General features: G+C 54.3%; 1 protein-coding gene across 1 annotated transcript; it reads left to right on the forward strand.

Moving 5' to 3' along the window:
• Positions 1-215: 215 nt before the first annotated feature.
• Positions 216-10,646, forward strand: SKOR1 (SKI family transcriptional corepressor 1; the record flags this gene model as incomplete). Its single annotated transcript, XM_083371728.1, has 10 exons — positions 216-2,231; positions 2,839-2,979; positions 4,047-4,287; positions 4,639-4,740; positions 5,557-5,691; positions 6,597-6,668; positions 8,073-8,147; positions 9,025-9,099; positions 9,218-9,283; positions 10,341-10,646. 10 exons carry the CDS (start codon positions 216-218, stop codon positions 10,436-10,438), a joined length of 3,021 nt encoding a protein of 1,006 aa, XP_083227854.1. The 3' UTR covers positions 10,439-10,646.
• Between the last annotated feature and the right edge of the window lie 9,881 nt (positions 10,647-20,527).

Raw genomic sequence — 20,527 nt, forward strand, 5'->3', positions numbered from 1 at the left:
AGGGAGACCCCCGGGGAGGGGGCGGCCTGGGCTGCGACAGGGGCCCTCCCGCTGAACGTGGGCGGCAGGCCCGGTCCCCGCCCCGGCCCAGGATGTCGGCGTCGGCTCAGCTTCAGTCCAGCCGCCCCCGGGTCCCGTCGTCCAGCTGACCGGGGCCTCGCTCAGCGCATCTCCCGCTTCCTCCTTCTTTGCAGGGGTCTGGCCGCCCGGCAGAGATGGAGCCGCTGGCCTCCGCCAGTCAGCTGGGAGTGGGGCGCGAATCTGGCTCCTCCTCCTCCTCTTCCTCGTCCTCAGCTTCGTCCTCTTCCTCGTCCTCCCCTCACTCCAAGCAGGAGCTGCAGCCCTACGCCGGCTCCAGCCCTCTGAAGCCCAACCAGGTCGGGGAGACCTCGCTCTACGGCGTCCCCATCGTCTCGCTGGTCATCGACGGGCAGGAGCGCCTCTGCCTGGCCCAGATCTCCAACACGCTGCTCAAGAACTACAGCTACAATGAGATCCACAACCGTCGGGTGGCGCTGGGCATCACCTGCGTGCAGTGCACACCGGTGCAGCTGGAGATCCTGCGACGGGCCGGCGCCATGCCCATCTCCTCGCGCCGCTGCGGCATGATCACCAAGCGCGAGGCCGAGCGGCTCTGCAAGTCTTTCCTGGGCGAGCACAAGCCGCCCAAGCTGCCCGAGAACTTCGCCTTCGACGTGGTGCACGAGTGCGCGTGGGGCTCGCGCGGCAGCTTCATCCCCGCGCGCTACAACAGCTCGCGCGCCAAGTGCATCAAGTGCAGCTACTGCAGCATGTACTTCTCGCCCAACAAGTTCATCTTCCACTCGCACCGCACGCCCGACGCCAAGTACACGCAGCCCGACGCCGCCAACTTCAACTCCTGGCGCCGCCACCTCAAGCTCAGCGACAAGGGGGCCGCCGAGGATCTCAGCCACGCCTGGGAGGACGTCAAGGCCATGTTCAACGGCGGCACCCGCAAGCGGACCTTCTCCCTGCAGGGCGGCGGGGGCGGCTCCTCCGCGACCAAGAGCGCGCTGCACCCGCCGCCGCCCGCCCCGGCCGACCTGGCCCCGGTGCACAAGAGCCTGCGCTGCAGCGGCGTGGCCGACGAGCCCCCCGGGACGGAGCGCGGAGGGCTGGGCTTGCCCGCGGGGGCGCACGGCCCGGCCGCGGCCGCGGTACGAAGCTACCCGGTCATCCCGGTGCCCAGCAAAGGCTTCGGGATGCTGCAGAAGCTGCCCCCGCCGCTCTTCCCGCCGCCCTACGGCTTCCCCGCCGCCGCGTTCGGCTTGTGCCCCAAGAAGCAGGAGGACTCCCTGGGCGGGGCCGGCGGCGGCGGCGACCCCGCCAAGGCAGGCGCCCTGACGCAGGGCCTGTTCTGGGGGCCGCCGCACCCGCCGCCCCAGCCGCCGCCGCCGCCGCCCCAGCAACCCAGCGCTGCCGCCAAAGAGGGCGGCGTCTACCCCTCTTTCCCCATGTTCTGGCCGGCCTCCGGGAGCCTCCCGGTGCCGCCCTATCCCGCCCAGAGCCAAGCCAAAGCGGCCGCCACCGCCGTGGTGGTCGCAGCCGCCGCCGCCGCCGCGGCAGCGGCCGCCGAACCGCTGGGACTGCGCGGCCACGTGGACCTGGAGGGCTCGGAGCCGTCCGGCAGCGAGCGGAGCAGCGCCACCCCGCAGGAGGGCTGCGGCGGCGCCGAGGGCGAGCGCTGCCCCAGCGCCCTCTCCAGAGCCACTGCGGCCCTCGGGGAGGAGGAGCGCTCCGGCGACGAGGCCCTGCTGGCGCCCCTGCCGCTCCCCAGGAAGGGCAGCTACCTCTCGGCCTTCCGCCCGGTGGTGAAAGACGCCGAGAGCATCGCCAAGCTCTACGGGACCAGGGAAGTCTACGCCGGCCCGCGGGGCTGCCCGGGCTACCTCTCCCCGGACTTCCTCAGCGAGGGCAGCTCCAGCTACCGCTCCCTCTCGCCCGGGAACGAGACGGCGGGGGAGCCGGAGGTGGATGTGGAGACGAACCGCTTCGCGGAGGACGACGACGACGACGAAGAGGACGAGGCGCCTGGGAGAGACGCGCAGCCGTCCCCGCCGCCGCCGCCGCCGCCGCCGCCGCCGCTGCTCTTGCCCGCGGCGGACGAGTCTCTTGCAGCAGCCCCGGGAGCAGGCCTGGCAACGGCGGAGAAGGCGGCGGAACCGGAGGAGAGTCCCTCGGAGAGGACCAGCACCCGGGCTGGCTACGAGGTAGGTGGGGCGGCTGGAGGGGAAGGGTGAAAAGGCAGGCCCTCTCCCTCCTCCGCCCGAGTCAGGCGAGGGAGCGGGCCGGGCGACCGGGCTACAGGCGGATGGGCATCCGCTGAAACGGGGCGCTTTGAAAGGGGAGTCGTGGAGGCTCTGCAAAGGGCGGTTGCGGGCGGGGAGAAAGCCTCAAAGCAGTTAGCGGAGGGCGGTAATACTTGGACCGAGGCAGTGGGAAGGGGCCGGCGGAGGCGCCTATTTTGCCTTCACTTCACTTTGGAGAGAAAGAGGCTTCTCCTTTGGCTGGGTTGAGACACCAGGCCGAAATCACACGGGACAGCCCTCTTGGAGCCCACTATACCTGCTGGTCCAGAATAGGTTGTATGTGTGTCGAATCAGTGTTGACTTCTGGCACCGCTTGGAGAAATCCCTGCAGTTTTCTTAGCTATTTTTTAGATAACTATTTGCCATTATCTCCTTCGTGGGGCTGAGAGAGAGTGACTGGCCCAGACCAAGGCAGGACTAGAACTCATGGCCTCCTGGTTTGCAGCCTGGTGCCTTAACCACCACACCAGACTGGTTTTCTAGCTGGGGTGTGAGGCAAATTCTCCAGCAGCCGAATGAGAATCCACCCCGCCGGGGGCGACTGCCCCCAAGCCCTGCCGAAGTGATGACTTTCTTCTACCTTTCCATGGCGGAGCGGCGTTTCAGCACCCCGAACAGCTCCAGCCCAAGCTGGCCTCGGGAATCTGGGGTGGGGGCAGGGAAAGAGGGCCGTCGTGCGCTCACCCGGGGGAGACCTCGCAGCCAACCGGCTCCCCGCATAGCCGCTGTTTAAAATGCAGCTGCGTTTAGTCGCCCTGCACTGAAACGGCGAGGCAAAGCAATGGAGGTGAATTTGTCTGGCAAATGTGAGGGAGGGGCGGGGGTCTGCTGGGGACCGGTTCCAAAGCCTACGAGAGAGTTAGGCGAGGAGTAGCCGAAGGAGGAGAATAAGTAGACGCACCTAAGTAGGCTCAGGAGCGGAGGGCGAGAGCAGCGCCCGATCCATTGGGGTTTTTTTGTTTGTTTTTGCAGCTCAGACAAACAAATCGGGGCGTTAAAAAGCCCCTGGACTCTCACTTTGGGGCCTTCATCCAGGATGGGGATGTGGGTGTATGAAAGGTCTTGCCTCCAGCTGAACGAGGGCTCTTTCTCCGTTCTGGCCATCTTTGGATGGTTGGGACCCAAAGCGTAGCTATCCTAGCCTCTGTCCAGAAGCCCATCAGCCTCGAAAATTTCTATGACCATGGAATTTCTCGCTGTTCGCCTTTGGACACGGGAAGTTTGGAGTCAGATCTGTAGAACTAAGAGGAAGAGAGTCTAAACCGGATCTTACCTTGAAGCGGATCGAAATACGATTACTGGGGTCGGTAGTGGTGGTCACGGCCAGGGGAGGGGGACTTTTAATGCTAAAGGAGCTCTCTTTGGTGGAGAGTTCTTTTGAACTGGGGAAAGATCCTTTTTTTTTCTGGAGCACCAACAGTATAATTAAGACGGGCATTTCCTGGGCTAATCCCCCTTCCTAGAAGGACAATAAATTAAACGTCGGTGGGTTTTTCTTCCCGCTGAATTACGGAAAATGGCTCCGAGGCACAGCGGAAGAGCAAGTGGTCTCCAATTTGGCCTCTCTTTGAGCAGTGGAGTATGAATTCGTTTTATTGTGTTCCTGGATTCTTGGCCACGGTGGGATTTCCTGCGCCGGAGTTCCAAGCAAAGCTAAATTCTGATGGTCAGTAAATCGCGCGTCGAGCCAAACTCTTTCTGCCTTTTCCTTTGCAGGCTTATCCTTCGGGGAGAGACCACTGTCCGCAAGCGCTCACAGACGGCGTCTCCCTGGGCCCAACCATCACTCCCTATCCCTGCGCCCCAGAGAAAAACGGTACGAATAAGCCGCAAGAAGGATACCTCGGTGCGGGGCTGGAGAGGAAAAACGGGGTGACTAAGGGAAGCCCCCGGCCCCAAGTCCGGACCCCAGACCTCTTCCAAGGGCCCTTTCGCCCTCAACGGGCTTCCCGCCAGAGTTGGCCTCCTCCGGAAGCGAGGGTCTCTCGGGCCTAGGGCCCCGGCCGTGGCCGATGAGATTTTCTTGATTCTGGTTCTTCTTTCCTTTGCCTTTATTTTAAGGGGGGGGATCGCCCCCAGGGCCCGGACCTTGCCCCGAGTTCCCCAACCGCTCACATCTCTTCGGGCCAGGCTTGCGGCCTGGCGTGGCTTATGGGGAGGCGGGCGAGGCGGGCCAGGGAAGTTAACGGTTCCTGGAACGGCGGCGAGCTCCTTCCCGGGGCAGCGGTAAGGACTCGGCCGAAATGCGGTAGCTGAGGCGGGCTCCGGGCGAGCTCCATATCCTGAAAACCGCTTCCTTGGTTCGAAGACCCCGAAGACAATCACTCGGCCGCAGAGGACCTGGAGGCCAGGAAAACCTCGCCAAGGCAAAGAAGCGCCTCGCAGCCCAGCCCGACTCACGCCGAGCGAGGTAAAAGGCTCGGGTCCCGGTCGGCCCTTGATGGGGGCGGGGGGGGGCGGGCTGCCTTTACAGAATACCAGATTGACACCGAAGGGGCGGGCAGAAACGCCGAAGAGAGCAGCCAAGGCGGGACTAGCGGGCCAGGCTAACAACGTTTGTCAGGTATTGTGGCAAACGCGCCGCGGACTGCAGCCAGCAAACGGCGTTAATTGACAATAGAAAACGCGGTGCAGCTAAGCAGACCAGCGGGCCCTTTGAATTCAGCCGGCGGATGTCGGGACCCCGAAGCAGCCCCCCCACACAAGCGGCCGCGGAACCTTTCCTGCAGTCTGACACCCGTGTTCCGGCCAGAGGGCGGGGAGGAACTCTGCTTAAGGGCGCGTAACAGCGTGCGTGGAAAAGGGGTGGGGGGTGTGGGGGCTCCTGAGGTTATTAAAGGACTGCCAGTTCCATTGACCACGCTGTCGGGGAAATGATGGGAGATGTAGTATCTATCACAGTATCGGAATCGTCCTATTGACCGTTTAAATTCCCTGGATCGAAGCGCTGCTCGCAAGCGTATTCCCCGGGGCTTTAAGGCAACAAGGCCCTGCGTTTGGCCTTTCGGTGGCCGAGAGACGGGGCGAGGGAGGGAGAGAACTGCAGGGATTCGTCCTGTAGAGGCTCAACCCTTAGGCACCGTCTGCCACCCTCCATTTCGATTCAGCGGGGGCGGGGAAGGCGGGGGGGGGAGGTTCTGCTGAGTCAAATCAGGTGACTGAAAGCGGCTCTCGGGGACGGTCCGCCTGGCACCCTCCTCGCTGCTTTATCCTTCCGGCGGCCCAGTTTCGTGCCCGCACCCGGGCCATGTTGAGGGCAGCAGCGGCCTTGGCGCTATTGATCTCCCACCTTCGACGGCTCGAGTCGGGTTGTCTCCGCAGCAGCAGCAGCAGCAGCAGCAGCCCTCCTCGACGGAAGCCGGTTTGTCTGCTCTGGCCAGGGGCGGCGGCGGCGGGGGGGGGGGGGGTCTTGGTCGGCCGCCTTTGCTGCCGCCGGGCCCTTCTGGAGCTTCCCTGGTCGAGCAAGTCCCGCTCTTCCTGTACAGTACAGACGTCCAGGATGCGCGCTGAGCCATCCCTAGGAAGAGTTGTCCGAAGGGGTCTCCTTGGTAGCGCTCTTGCCGGATTGCCCTCCGCCGGCGCCTCCTCCCGTCGGTTCGCGGAAGAAGGGAAAACCGCGGTCCCGCAGCAGATTTCGAAAGACTGGCGGGAGGGCGGGGCGGGCAGGGAGCTGAAATAGGATAAGGGGTGATTTGTTCTGACAGGTGTCACTGAATCTGCGGCTCGTGAGGATGGTTCTAGAATCCAGAATAGTTTCCTCGTTTATCCTGCTTCCTCGTGCCAAATGGCAGTTATTTAAAGCCCAACAAACGAAAACACACACACGCACGCACAAGAGAAAGGATAAAATTCCTTTAATAGGATCCAGCAAAACGAAACATTCGAAGTTAGTACCTATTAGCGTAAACTATGCAAAGTCGAGGAAGAGTAAACAAAATAAATTAAAGGCAGAATTCGGTTCTCCAGGAGTCATTAGGCTGTTTGGGTGGGGAGGGGGTGGGGGGTGGAGAGACCTAGGCTAAACAGCCTATCCACACGTGAATGGACCCATGCTAGCTTTCACGTGAAACTATCGCCTTCCTACAAGGATTCCCCAGTCTGAACCCTGGGGAGGCAAAGGGAACCGTTCGAAAGCGCCGCCCGGGACCTCCTCCCTCCGGGAGCTCCTCTTCCCGGCTAAAGCGGTTTTGTCCCTCGCGGGGGGGGGGGAGCGGAAAAGGGGCCCCGGGCGGGACCGAATTTCGGGATTTCTCTCCTTTCTTCTAGGCGAGGAAGTGACCCTCCTCGACGTCCCTGGGACTCAGCTGGGAGAGAAGGACCTGGGCGCTCTGGCAAGAGGTAGGGGCGTCGGGATTCGGGATGAAGGCGGCCCTCGGGTGCGCCAGTCAGGAAGGGAAAGAGGGAAGCAGTTTCCCCCCCCCCCCAAGCCTGGGCTGCACCTTCCGAATCAGAGGGCGGAGGGAGAAACGTTTCCAAAGGATTTGGCGCAGTTCCGCTTTTTTATGCGGCCTTCAGCAGGTTAACCCTGCTTCTGTCCCTGCTCTACGCACTGAGGGCTTTTTTGCGCCGAGGAACCGGCAGGACGTCCGTTGTCCTGGAGGAGGCTGCGGCTTCCGTTTGTCCGCCTCAATGGCAGGCTTAATCCAGGTCTCTACTCCGCATCTCGGTTGGGTCGCTTTCTGTTGGCTCTTGGCTTCTGGCCTCAAAAAGCTAAGCAGGCTCAGGCTTTGGATAGAAGACCACCAGGAGATCTGTGAAATTTAGGATCTCAACGAAACGCCCCACAAGACGACTTCCATAGCTGGGATATGTCCCTGAAGTCATCACAAGCTGGATTGAAGTCAAGAGAGTTTACTTTTAATGGATTTTGGCATTTCCACCGCTCTGGGGCTTGGCAATTTAAGGGTGGAGGCCAGCTCTGAGAAAAGGAGGTAGGGAAAGGGCTGTGTGTGTGTTTTGCAAGTCTCAGAGCAGGACGCAAAAGGTTTTCCACCCGGACATAGACTGCAAGTTGGCTTTGCAGCGGTTCTCAGGAGGCACTTTGGGATGGTTCGCCCCACCTGCTGTAGCAGCTCCAGAGCTGTTGGGAAGTTGGCAATTCAGGCGTTATGGAAATGCCCTTTTCGGAGCCTACATGGCGGAGGAGGTTATCCATGTTATAATAATGAACGTCTGGAGGAGACAGCCTTGGGAGCCCTGGGCTAGGATCGTCCTACCAGGTGCAGATGAGTGCCAGACCTGTTCAGTTACTTCTTCCTGGAATACAGTTCAGGTTTAAAAGGAACCCCCCAGAGCGCCCAGGAAGAACGAGCTATACTCCACAGAGGTCATCATAAGCAAAAGTCCCTCTCCAACACATCTGGACGCTTGGTAGTTTCAACCATTTGGAAGGGACCAGACACTGCTTGGGGGGGGGAATATCCCCTCTTTAATTATAATCTAGTCTACAGCTCTAGCATTTACAGGTGGTCTCCCATCCTTGCCTAAATCCTTCTATCCTTGCTCGTCTTTTCGAGATCAGCTGGGTGGGTGTGTTGCGCCTGTGTATGTGCAAATAAATAGATGTCAAGATGCACCTCTATAGGCAAGTGAAAATTATATTTCCCCTTTAATTGGAGATGAGGCATTCACTGCCTCCCCCATGGAAAGAGGCCTCTATTTCAGGGATCCCTTAGCAGATCTCCTTAATCCTGTTCCCCCCTCCCACTGCCATTATTCCTCCTTTCCCCCCTCCGCCAACAGACGAGCTGCAGAGACTCCTCCTGGAGCAGATGGATCTCAGGAAGAAATTGGAACGGGAATTCCAAAGTCTCAAAGGTACCTTCCGCCTCCCCCTCTCGCGGTCCGTCCAGAAGACGCTGCCCCGCCTTAGGCTTTTCCCTAGTGGCTCCTCACCCTGCGCTGGGTGGCGCCGGTCCCGGCTGCCAGGTTGCGAGGGGGCGCAGGGGAGGAAACCCCGGAGGCGGGAAGGCCTGCGCTTCCTTGTCCCCCGCCTGTTTCCTGGGCGAAGGCCCGGGCAACGAAGAGCGGGGAGCAAGAGGAAACTCGATCCCTCCCCCGCGGAGGCGGAGGGCCTCTCCCCCACCTGGACGACCAGCACCGCAGGGCCGGGCCAGTCTAGCGCGGGTTTAGCCCCGGGCTAAGCGAACCTGGTTAGTTTGGTTAGGATGTCCTGAGCTGCGCCATCAAGAAAATGGGATCCTAGCCAGTTCAAGCATCTTGGCTACCCGTTGTGCTTGCTTTGGAGCCGAACCACCCGACGCCCCTTTGCCCCCCCCTCCGTTTCCCCCTTGCCCTCCAAGACAAGTAGGGACGCGGGGCGGGGGGGCTCCTGGCCAAAGGCAGAGCGCCCCCCAGGAGGACTGGGGGCTGGCGGCCTCGAGCTCGGCCGGGCTTCCTTTCGACGGCCTGGAGGGGCGCTGGCTGAGGGAGGCGCTAAACTTTCCGCCAGGAAGTGCTCGGTCTCTCCAGCGGGCCCCGGCCGGGAAGGCTCCGCGAAGGCTGCGGTGGGAGGGCGGCGGGGAAGGGAGGCCTGCTGGACCGTCGGGGGCGGGAGAGGCCGCCGGTCGCGCGTGTGGATGAACGCGACTCGCAGCGGGCGGAGCTCGGCCGGGGGCCTCCCTCGGCCCAGCCTGCGGCGGCGGGGCTGCCCGCGGCCTCTTTCCGACAGCCCCTCCCTCCTCGCTGCCCGCAGACAACTTCCAGGACCAGATGAAGCGGGAGCTGGCCTACCGGGAGGAGATGGTGCAGCAGCTGCAGATCGTGCGCGGTGAGCAAGGGCTGCGGGCTTCGCAGTCAGTCCGGCGGGGGGAGGGGCCCTGGGGCGGGGGGCGCACCGAGAGGCCGCTCCCTTGCCGGCCCGCCCGAGCTCCTTCTGTCCTCCGCAGATACCCTGTGCAACGAGCTCGACCAGGAACGGAAGGCCCGCTACGCCATTCAGCAGAAGCTCAAAGGTGGGTGGGAGCTTTAGCCAGGGGGCAGCGCCGTGGGGAGTCGGACGCGAGCGCGGCTCCGTAGCCGTGCAGGGCGCGAGGAAACTGGCAGGAACCGTTCCCGGCCCTCCCAGCCCAGCGAAGTGGCCGAACGGAGAGCTGAGATATCCGCGCCCTCTGGCGCAAGCAACCGGCCCTGGGCGGGAGTGAGGCTGGCCGCCTCTAGCCTGTCGCCCCTGCTGGCCCCTTAACTTGCCTGCTTAAGCACCAGCGCTGGTGGTCTGGTTGGGTCATGGACTCTCAACCGCAGGAGCAGCGAGGACCCCTCATTTCAACCCTGAGCTACGAATATTCTCCTTTACTGACCTGCTTAAGCCTCTTACGCAGAAACACTGCCAGATTTCGGGAGGAGACCAGTTACCAAATCTCTCCCCCCTCCCAGAAAAGTTGTCCGATCTGATGCGGGGATGGAAGTCCGACTGGATCCCATTCGCTTTGGGGCCCACACTGGATTTGCCCCTCTTGGCCTGAGAGGTGAAGCCAGCGCTTCTGGTTCCTTAACCCGGCCTGTGGCTGAGTTTACTCCCCTTGGAATCCACCGGGGCAAAACGCAACAGGCCTGGCCGCCCTTTGTACACCTCCCGCAGCCCCTTGTTTGGAGAGGCGACGCTTAGGAATTGTCTTCTGGGAGAATGTTTGGCCCAGCTCTGGACTAATCCCATTATAGGGAAAATTATGCCCGGCTCAGAAGTTGCGGGGTGTCCGCAGGATACGGCCAAAACAATCGTCTTGGCGTTTTGGGCCACAGCCTCGAGACACCCCTGCATTTGGCTGATCTGGAAGCAGAGCTCGTCAGTCCCTGGATGGGCCGCCCCGAGGAGGCGCAGCATGGGCGGGAGCCGACATCCCGGTACTGCCGGCACTCGACCTCGGTTGGAGGGGGCTTGGTCTGGGGAGCGACTGTTCCGGGGAAGGGAGCGGGGAGGCGGGCAGGGGCGAGGGAGAGTCCTTTGCTGGGCCGGGGGCGGACGCCGCGCCGCCGGGAGTGACGGACCCTCTTCTCTCGCTTCCCTCGCAGAGGCCCACGACGCGCTGCACCACTTTTCCTGCAAGATGCTGACTCCTCGCCACTGCGCTGGCAACTGCTCTTTCAAACCCCCCTTGTTGCCCCAGTGAGGACCTCCATCCCGCCCCCCGGAGATACCTTGGACGGGGAGGGGCGCCAGCGAGGCTCGAGGCCTGTCCGAATCCAGCAGAGACTCGTGTAAATAGACCCAGGAAAAGCGCCTTCAGAGTGACTTCTTCCCGGTCTTGTAAATAGAAGTTGCGCCGGATTGGGTCGGGACCTTGAAGGCGAACAAGACTGCCGAAGGGCCGGGCCGGGCCGAGGGGCAGATCCAGCCGGCTCTCAGGGCCCGGCGGGTCTCTCTCTCCCCTCCCCCCCGCTTCCGCTTCCCCGCCTGCTGCGCCGTGGTCGCTCCCGCCCCGGCTCGGAGCTGGGGGTCGGGGAGGGCTCGCTGGGGCTCCTCTCCGAGGGGCGACGTGCAATGGCTCGCGGCGTAGCTGCGGTTCCCCTCCTTCCTCTCTCGCGCTCCAACCTCGGCCGAGTTGTTTTAATCGATTCCTTTCGGGCTCCGTTGGCGGCGCCCGGTCCCCCCCCCCCCCCCCCGTAGACGGTTGATGCAGCACAGCACTTTAAAGGCGGGGCGGCCACGGGCCCCAGCCGGCCTTGGGCGGCTCCCGAAGGGACCCCACAGGCTCAGCCCACCCCTCGGAGCGGGGGGGGGTCTCACCCCGAGAAAATTCCAGCCTGCTGTCAGGTGGTTCATGGACCCTCCCCAGTTTCGTTTTAATAAAAACCGACTTTGAAAGAAGCCCCGACTGTGAGCCGGTCGCCTCGGCGCGCCCGGGAGCCGGACCGGCCTTTCGCCGCAGGCCGAAACCAGCGCTCCCTGGGGGGACGAAAGTGTTCCGCCGAGCCCCGAAGAAGCGCCCGGATGGAGAGGGCGCCGGCGGGGAGGACGCAGCCTCAGCGCAAGCCTGGGGGACCCGCCAGGCACTCCCGCCCCCACCCCGAGCCAAGGCAGACCCCCCCCGCCTCTCCGGGTCGGGACCTCCGATCGAGACCTCGCCCGCTTCTCCGCGCCGCTGATCCCCACGCTGAATCCAAAGGAGCGGCGCCCCAGAGGCCGGGTGGAAGGGCCCGGGGACAGTCCCGGGGTAGAGCTACCCTGACCCGCTCTCCTTTGGAGGCTGCCGAGCCGGTTCAGAGGGTCTGGCTTACAGGCTGCGGCTTGAGGGCTCCCCAAAGGCCCCGAGACCTTCTCGGCCTCTCCTCTTCCTCCGCCCTTTAGGCAGTTCAGCCCACTCGCGCCGCTCCCGAGGACTCCAACAGGCGCTTCTCTTTCTGGACCACTGCTGGATCTCTGCATTTCCTAGGGTTGGGGAAGGGGTTTGGGGTGGGCTACACTGATGGATGGTGGGTAAGGTGATGATGGGGTGATGGAGAGCACCAGAGGGATGGCAGCTGCAGCTGTGGCACCTGGAGCTGGCTGGTGAGCATAACCCATTTCCTCTGCCCTTTCTTCAAAAGGAGGCCACACAGGAAAGCCACCCTTCCCTGGACAGACGGTGGGGTGGGCTGCTGAGAGGTGGGAGGCAGGGAGATGCACCAAGTCTGTGTTCAGGTTCTGCCCCTCTGATAGGGGCAACAAGGGAAAGGGCAGAAAAGCCAGCCATGGGGGGGGGGGAGAGGAGACCTTATCAGGTGGAGCCATGATTTTGGAACCAAAGGCAGATTTGTATTTTAAAGTCGAATTGTTCACCTTGAGACTTTGGGAAAGAAGTGGCCGAGTGATTCCGAAAGAGAAAGGAAGAGTGTGCAAAGAACACGTCTCTGCAGTCAAATCCCACTCAGTCTTCCAGGTTTATCAGGTGACCCTTTTGAGTTGTGTGTTTGTAGATCAGAAAGCATGCAGAAAGAGCTTTCTTACTCGCAACTTGGGAATTATCTTCCTATCAGCGTTCAGGAACCGATGCTCTGAAGACAACCTTCCCCAGCTCAGACGTCCTCTGAGTGGACCTGGATTGAACAGTGACCTTGAACCCGCCTCAGGTGGTGTAATCCATGGGAAGCAAAGCCAGTGGCGAAGTTGGGCGGAGGTTGCTCTCGCTGCTCCTCTGCCTTCCTGTGCTCCATAGCACATTCCCACAGCACCCACCTGCGGCCTCCGTGCTCTGTCCGTACTCCGGAGCACCTGCCTGGGGCAACCTCCGCCCCCAACACCCTCTGCCTGCACTCCAGAGTGCCCACCTGCAGCCTCTGCTTAGATGGCCATGGGCTGCTTGCCCGGCACTCTTACCTCTTCCTCCTCAATGATCTGGAGGATCCTCAGGTTAGGATGGCAACCAGGACTGCCAGAGTTGCCTTCACTAAGCAAAGCAGTCATGTGACATCATGATTTATGACTGCATCACCAAGTGACAGAAATTCCAGTCCCAATTGCTTTTAACCTGAAGACTCCCCCTATCTTTGATGTATCTTTGGCATCCTTTTCTGACACACATAGGAGAAAATCCTAGCCAAGAGAGGCCTCTAAAGGCCAAATTGGGGATATCTTTAGGTTAGAATTGCCAAAGCCAGAATTAATCAGCAAAAAATCTGGGTCAACTTGGCAATTGGAAATAATTACCGGGTGGATATAGATACTGGGTTAGGATCCCCTCAGACTCCAGATAGATGCATACCCAGAGAATGGCATTGGCTCCCATCCCTTCCCTCAAATTGAAGTTAGCAGAGGTTACACCTGTGCACTTGTTAATTTAAGGTAGAACTGGCATTTGTAATGATTGCACTGCTGTAGTGGTAGGCTGTAATCTTTTGACTCTCCCTACTAAAACATTTCTCTTATCTCTTTCTCTCTCTCTTGCCTCTTACCTTTCTCTCTCTCTCTCTCTCTGTTACCTATTTCTCTCTGTCTCACCTCTCTCTCTCTTACCTCTTTCTCTCTCTCACGTCTCTCTCTTACCTCTTTCTCTCTTACCTCTCTCTCTCACACACACCTCTTTCTCTCTCTTTTACCTCTCTCTCTTACCTCTTCTCTTTCTTACCTGTTTCTTACCTCTTTCTCTCTCTCTCTCTTACCTCTCTCTCTCTTACCTCTTTCTCTCTCTCTCACCTCTCTCGCTCTCTTTTACCTCTCTCTCTTACCTCTTCTCTCTCTCTCTTACCTCTTTCTCTCTCTTTTACCTCTCTTTCTCTCTCTCTTACCTCTTTCTCTCTCTTACCTCTTTCTCTCTCTCTCTTTCTTCCTTTGGCTTGGGGCACATTTGGTATTTGGAGAGCATGTTGTGGGTTTGTGTACAAAATGGCTGTTATATATACATGTGTGTATTGTGTTTACTGACCCAAATGCAATACTCATCAGCCTATAGAATGAAATGGTTAATGATTAGGTCACTGATGCAGGGTTAGGTTTTACAGGCAGTGTAACAAAATTTGTCCATGTTCATAGCAATGGACTCAGACTGGTTTGACAGGAATGGTACGTAGTGCCTGTCCGAATTGCCCGGGTACTTTCTTAAGGCAGGAGGGATGGGCTGGCGCTTGCAGGTCTCAGGGCCTCCACGGGCCCTTCTCTGCAAAGGCACAGCCTTAGCACGTGAGAGGTTTTGGGTGGGCATTCAAGAACTGCTGTGGGGGATGCATTAAAAGTGTGTTCGCTGTCCTCCAGAGCTTAGGGGTGCTTATGTGGTACAGGCAGTCCTCGACTTACAACGGTTCATTTGGTGACGGCACTTAGGACCACTTTTCACATTTATGACCATTGCAGCATCCCTGTGGTCACGTGATCAAAATTCAGCCGCTTGGCAACTGGCTTCCTATTTATGATGGTTGCATCATCCGGGGTCACATGATCACTTTTTGCCACCTTCTGACAAGCAAAGTCCATGGGGAGGCCAGATTCACTTAACAACCATGTTACTACCTTAAGAACTGCAGTGATTCACTTAACAACTGTCATAAAATGAGGAAAAACTCACTTAACAACTGTCTCGCTTAGCAGCAGAAATGTTGGGCTCAATTATGCTCATAAGTCAAGGACGACCTGTATGGTGATTCTGCTGGCCTAAAGAAAAGAGCCTGATGGCTCAGGAGGATTCCTGGCTAGAGCTGAGAGACCCAGTTGGACTTTCGGATCTCGAGCGCTTTCCTCGAACCCAGTTAAGTGCTTCCCTGTAGGCAGTCACTACGAAGCCCTCTGACCCAAAATCACAGTATGGCGGTTTTGCAGAATTGTCCCTTCCATCTTAATCCATAGTTGTCTGTAAGGAAATAAGAACTTGGACCTCCAACCAGTATTACATGTAAAGAATTTAGCGGGTCTATGAAGAAAATCATGCCTAAATATTTAAAGATTTTTATTGCCTTATAATCTGGCCATTTTAATGGGCTAAATGTCCATGCTAGGTTTGTTCGGGAATAAAAAAACCCAGCTCAGGCACTCAGGGCTCTTTTGAATACAGTGGATGACGGAAGCATTACATACTGTAAAGAAAGGCTGCAATATGCCTGTTGACTAATTTTAGGAGTCATGCTTAGTTATTTTTAATGGGAAGTTAAAGGACCAATTACACAAGAAGGGGCCCAAAATATGCCAGTCTCGTGTTTTGGTTTGGAATTTTTTTTAATATAATGGCCTTGTGCACTACAGTCAGCCTTTACTCAGGAATGCTCATAAAAAGTTATATATTAACATAGGATAATTTATGAGTTTATCCCACAATGTTCTGGAAATGAAATTAAATGTAGGCCTAAAATCAATGAATGTGATGAATAATGCAGAATCTCCTTTAAATGAGTATTTCTCAGCCCCAACATTGCAGCCTTAGGCACGGTCAAGGGTAGAAGGTCCTGCCCTAAAGTCTGCTTTCCCAGCCAGCACTTGCTCCAAGTTGATCTAATCAGCCAATTGGCTGTAGAGATCTTTAGCAGAGAACTTACGTATTAGACTTGGAAGGCTGATGTACTGCTAGTTAGCAGACAGTTCACAGCTATGCTTTTTATAAATGGGCACTATGATGGCTAGACCCCAGACCTTCAGAATTATGCAGTAGAATTAATGTAGGTGAATAGAGAAGGATCCAGCATTCCAAATTATTGTGCATGACTCTGACGGTGATGAAATAATTACCTGGGGTTTGCCAGTCTTAAACTGTTTGATGAGGCCTGACACAAAGCAGCTAGAGAGGAACTAGGATGCTCCTTATTGTCCTAACTTTATTTTTCTGGGCCTTTCTTGTGCGTCTTTCTGGGCAAGTAGGCAACTTTCCCAGCCAGACACTGGGGTGCAGGGGCCTCTAGCGTCATTCCCTCTAGGATGCTTTTGAGGTGTAGCTAAGATCACAGCATCGGGGAAATAACAATAATGCAATGCTAACTTCCCATTAAAAAAAAAACAGGAAAGCTAAATCAAACTGGGTAAGTGCCATGGCTTCTGGATCTAAATTTTAGAAAAAGGCAGGGCTCTGATTACATGGTTGGAGTATCTGAATTTTTTGACCCTTTTTGTAAACACCAATAAGAGTTTGCCTCTCTTGGAAGTAACACATTTGCAGGTTTCACTGGAGAGGCCTTCCCATTCATTCTTATTCAATGAGCACCCAAATATCTGTGAGTTGTTTTTGTAAAGTTTTACTTTTAGGCAGAAAAAATCAAAGGTACAAGTACAGACTGAGGGAGATCTGGCTCAAAAAGAGCAACTGTGAGAGGGACCTTGGAGTCCTAGTGGAGGATCACTTGACCATGAGCCAGCCGTGTGCAGCAGCAGCCAAAAAAGCTAATACAATCCTGGGTTGTATAAATAGAGGCATAGAATCAAGATCACAAGAAGTACTAGTACCATTTTACAAAGCCCTAGTGAGGCCACACCTGGAATACTGCAGTCAGTTTTGGTCACCATATCACAAAAAAGATGTTGAGACCTTGGAAAAAGTTCAGAGAAGAGCAACTAAGATGATCAAAGGCCTGGAGACTAAAACACATGAAGAACATCTGCAGGACTTGGGCTTGGCTAGTCTAAGGAAAAGAAGAAATAGGGGTGACATGATAGCAATATTCCAGTATTTGAGAGGCTGCCACCAAGAAGAATGGGTCAAATTATTCTCCAAAGCACCAGAGGGCAGGACAAGAAACAATGGTTGGAAAATGATCAAAGAGAGAAGCAACCTGGAATTAAGGAGAAACTTCCTGACAGTGAGGACAATTAACCAGTGGAACAGCTTGCCACCAGAAATCGTGGGCGCTCCATCACTGGAGATTTTTAAGAAGAGGCTAGACAGTCACTTGTCTGAAATGGTATAGGTTCTCCTGCTTGAGCAGGGGGCTGGACTAGAAGACCTCCAAAGTCCCTTCCAGCTCTATTCTATTCTATTCATATCTCCGAAACATTAAAAGCCAAACTGTTGGCTTTTGACAAGTATACAATTTGTTGCTGATTGAGGTTTCTGGTATCTATTTTAATTAGCTTCCAAAGTTCTAATTATGCAAAATGAAACATTAATAGGAAAAAATATGGTGTCATTTAAAGGAAAAATCAAATTGCTATCACATGGTGCATTAATTTTATTGCACACCACACAACTGCCATCTAGTGACTACAGTGTAGCATTGCAGGCACTGAACTTGCTTGGGAGAGTTGGAGCAAGTTTCATATTCCACAAATTCTTATTTGTTCAGAAATAAAACCAACAGAACTTAATGGTAATTAATCAGGCATGGCATGCTTCTCTTGAACTAAATCTCAGAGTTTTTCATCCCAGATAAAGAAGACTGCAGATTGTTGAGTTACAGGCCTACAAGACACAATGACCATCCGAGTTCCCAAAGTGGCCAGGATAAAAGCTAGATCTGATTTAGGGTAAATGTTTTTTATCCCTTTGTCAAATGGCTTTCAAGGACTAGAACAGGTTCTTAATCACTACACCAGACTGGCTCTGCTTTATTCATTATTGTAATTCCAAAATGGAATTTTATTTTCTAGTTAGTGTCAGGCAGTGCTTTTTTGTAAAAAAAAAAGGTGCCAGAATTCACACACGTCATACAACCTACCTTGCCTACCCTACCAGGTTCCGTCCAAAAAAGGTTCTGGAACTCCGTTCTGGGCGTTCGATGACAAAAGAAGCCCTGGTGTCAGGTATGATATTTCTCAACCCCCCCATAACATGGTATACTGCTGGCCCTCAACTTACAATCATTCAAAATTACAACAGACACCCCCCCCCCAAAAAAAAAGGTACAATGTGCACAGATTCAAAGTTCCAATTGTCATCCCCTCTAAGGTCATGTGATCTCATTTTGGGCACTTGGCAACTGGACCACATTTATAGCCATTTGCAGTCACATGTTCCCATGAGTGTGATTGACAATGTTTTTTGTCAGAAACTAGCATTTAGAACTCTGAATTGATTTGATCTATTTCTTCTCTTGGTTATCCATGGCATATTCAGGAGTCCTTCCCAACAGCAAAATTCAAAAATATCAATACTCTGTCTTGCTTCCATAGGGACACCAACTGGGTGATTCTGATCTGAGTATCTACAGCATCTGAGTATCTCTTCCAAGGCATTCATGGCTACTTGGCCAAGTGCTCCTCTGCAGGTTATGCTCCTGGTTTCTTTAATGGTTAATTCTAAAATGTGTAAGTGTAGGAGAGAGTGGCAGAGCTAGGGCAAGAGTGAAAAGAGGGATCCGTTTAGAGTCATTACATGGGCACAAGCAAACTAAGTCCAACCCCTCTTGAATGCAGTTGACTCTTATCAGGTGCTGACCATTAATTGAGAAGATTCCTGTGCATAGGCTCTTAGCAATAAATCAGCTAAATTGAACCTTCACATGCGCACTTGGTTTATGCACCTGACAATAAGCTATTTACCACCTCAATATCTTCACTGTGAATTCTAAATGCTGATTGCTAGTTGTCTTTATATTTAATCATGATCCTATTTCCCCCCCCCCCACTTTCTGACTTTACTAGACCTTGCAGATCATTTGCATTTTCAGCTATCAAAGTAGTATCAGTGCAGTGCAGTTCAGGTTATTAATGGGAGTTGAAGTTGCCAGAACCTTGGGCAAAAGTGACCCTGTCATGCTGAAATTCAATATAATCCAAACACAAACATTTAGAAAATAATCCATCCAGAGTTTTAAACTTCAAAAGAGCTGATTTTAACAAACTCAGAGAGACCCTAGGAAAGATTCCATGGATGAAAATCCTAAAGGGGAAAACAACCCACGGAGCGTGGGAAACTGAAAAATCTGATCATAAAAGCCCAGTCCAGCACAATACCACTGAAAAGAAAAACAAATTCAAAAAGAAACCAGCATGGCTGCACAAAGCTCTCTCAGACAAACTGAAAGACAAAAAGGACAAGTACAAAAAATGGGAACATAACTAAGGCTGATTATCAGCAGACAGCCAGAACCTGCAAAGATGAAATCAGGAAAGCAAAGGCTCAGAACAAAGGCTCAAATCAAGGATAATAAAAAAAAGTTTCTTTCAACATATTAATAACAAGAAAAAAGTCAAGGAAATTGTAGGTCCACTAAAGAGAGAAGATGGCAAGGAAATAACAGGCAACAGGGAGAAATCAGAGCTGTTTCATACTTTGTGTCAGTCTTCACACAAAAAGAAATTATAGCACAACATACCAAAAAAACTACTGCAAAAGACAATCTAGAAACAAAAATTAAGCAAGAAAATGGTAAGAGAACACCTATCCAACTTTGACGAATATAAGTCACCATGACCCGACATATTACATCCCAGAGTTCTGAAGGAGCTGGCAGACATTATCTCAGAACCATTACACCACATCTTTCATAAATCCTGGAAACCAGGGAAGTACCCAGGATTGGAAAAGGGCTGATGTGGTTCCCATCTTCAAGAAACAAAAAGAAAAAAACAGACCCAGGAAACTACAAACCAATCAGTCTAACATCAATAATAATAATAATAATAATAATAATAATAATAATAATAATAATAATAATAATAATAAGAAGAAGAAGAAGAAGAAGAAGAAGAAGTAGTAGTTGGAAGAGACCTTGGAGGTCATCTAGTCCAACCCCCTGCTCAGGCAGGAAACCCTATACCATTTCAGGCAAATGGCTGGCCAGTCTCTTCTTAAAAACTTCCAGTGTTGGAGCATTCACCACTTCTGGAGGCAGGTTGTTCCACTGGTTAATTGTTCTGTCAGGAAGTTTCTCCTTAGTTCTAGGTTGCGTCTCTCCTTGACTAGTTTCCATCCATTGCTTCTTGTCCTGCTTTCAGGTGCTTTGGAGAATAGCTTGACTCCCTCTTCTTTGTGGCAGCCCCTGAGATATTGGAACAATGTTATCATGTCACCCCTCACCCTTCTCTTCATTAAACTACACATACCCAATTCCAGCAACTGTTCCCTATATGTTTTAGCCTCCAATCCCCCAATCATCTTTGTTGCTCTTCTCTGTACTTTCTAGAGTCTTGACATCTTTTTTACATCGTGGTGACCAAAACTAGATGCAGTATTCCAGGTGTGGCCTTACCAAAGCATTGTAAAGTGGTATTAGTACTTCACGTGATCTTGATTCTATCCCTCTGTTAATGCAGCCTAGCACTGTGTTGGCTTTTTTGGCAGCTGCAGCACACTGCTGGCTCATATTGAAGTGATTGTCTACTAGGATTTCGAGATCCCATCCCTCTCGCAGTTACTACTATTGAGCAAGGTACCACCTGCACTATACCTGTGCATTTGATTTTTCCTGCCTAAATGTAGAACCTTACTTTTTTCACCATTGAATTTCATTTTGTTAGATAGCACCCAGTGTTCGAGTCTCTCCAGATCCTCCTGTATTTTAAACCTGGAGTATTGGCTATTCCTGCCAGCTTGGTGTCGTCTGCAAATTTGATGAATTCCCCATCTATCCCCTCATCCATATTATTAATGAAGATATTGAAGAGGACTGGGCCCAGAACAGAGCCCTGGGGCACCCCACTACACACTTCCTTCCATGTAGATGCAGTTCCATTGAGGACCACACACTGAGTACGGCCTGTCAGTCAGCTACGAATCCATCTGGTGGTGATGCTATCTAACCCACATTTTTCTATCTTATCAAGTAGTAGGTTGTGATCTACTTTATCAAATGCCTTATTGAAGTCCAAGTAAATTATATCTACAGCATTCCTCTAGTTTTGTCGCTTGGTCAAAGAATGTAATAAGATT

The sequence above is a fragment of the Vipera ursinii genome, assembly GCF_947247035.1.
Source record: "Vipera ursinii genome assembly, chromosome: 11".
NCBI lineage: Eukaryota > Metazoa > Chordata > Lepidosauria > Squamata > Viperidae > Vipera > Vipera ursinii.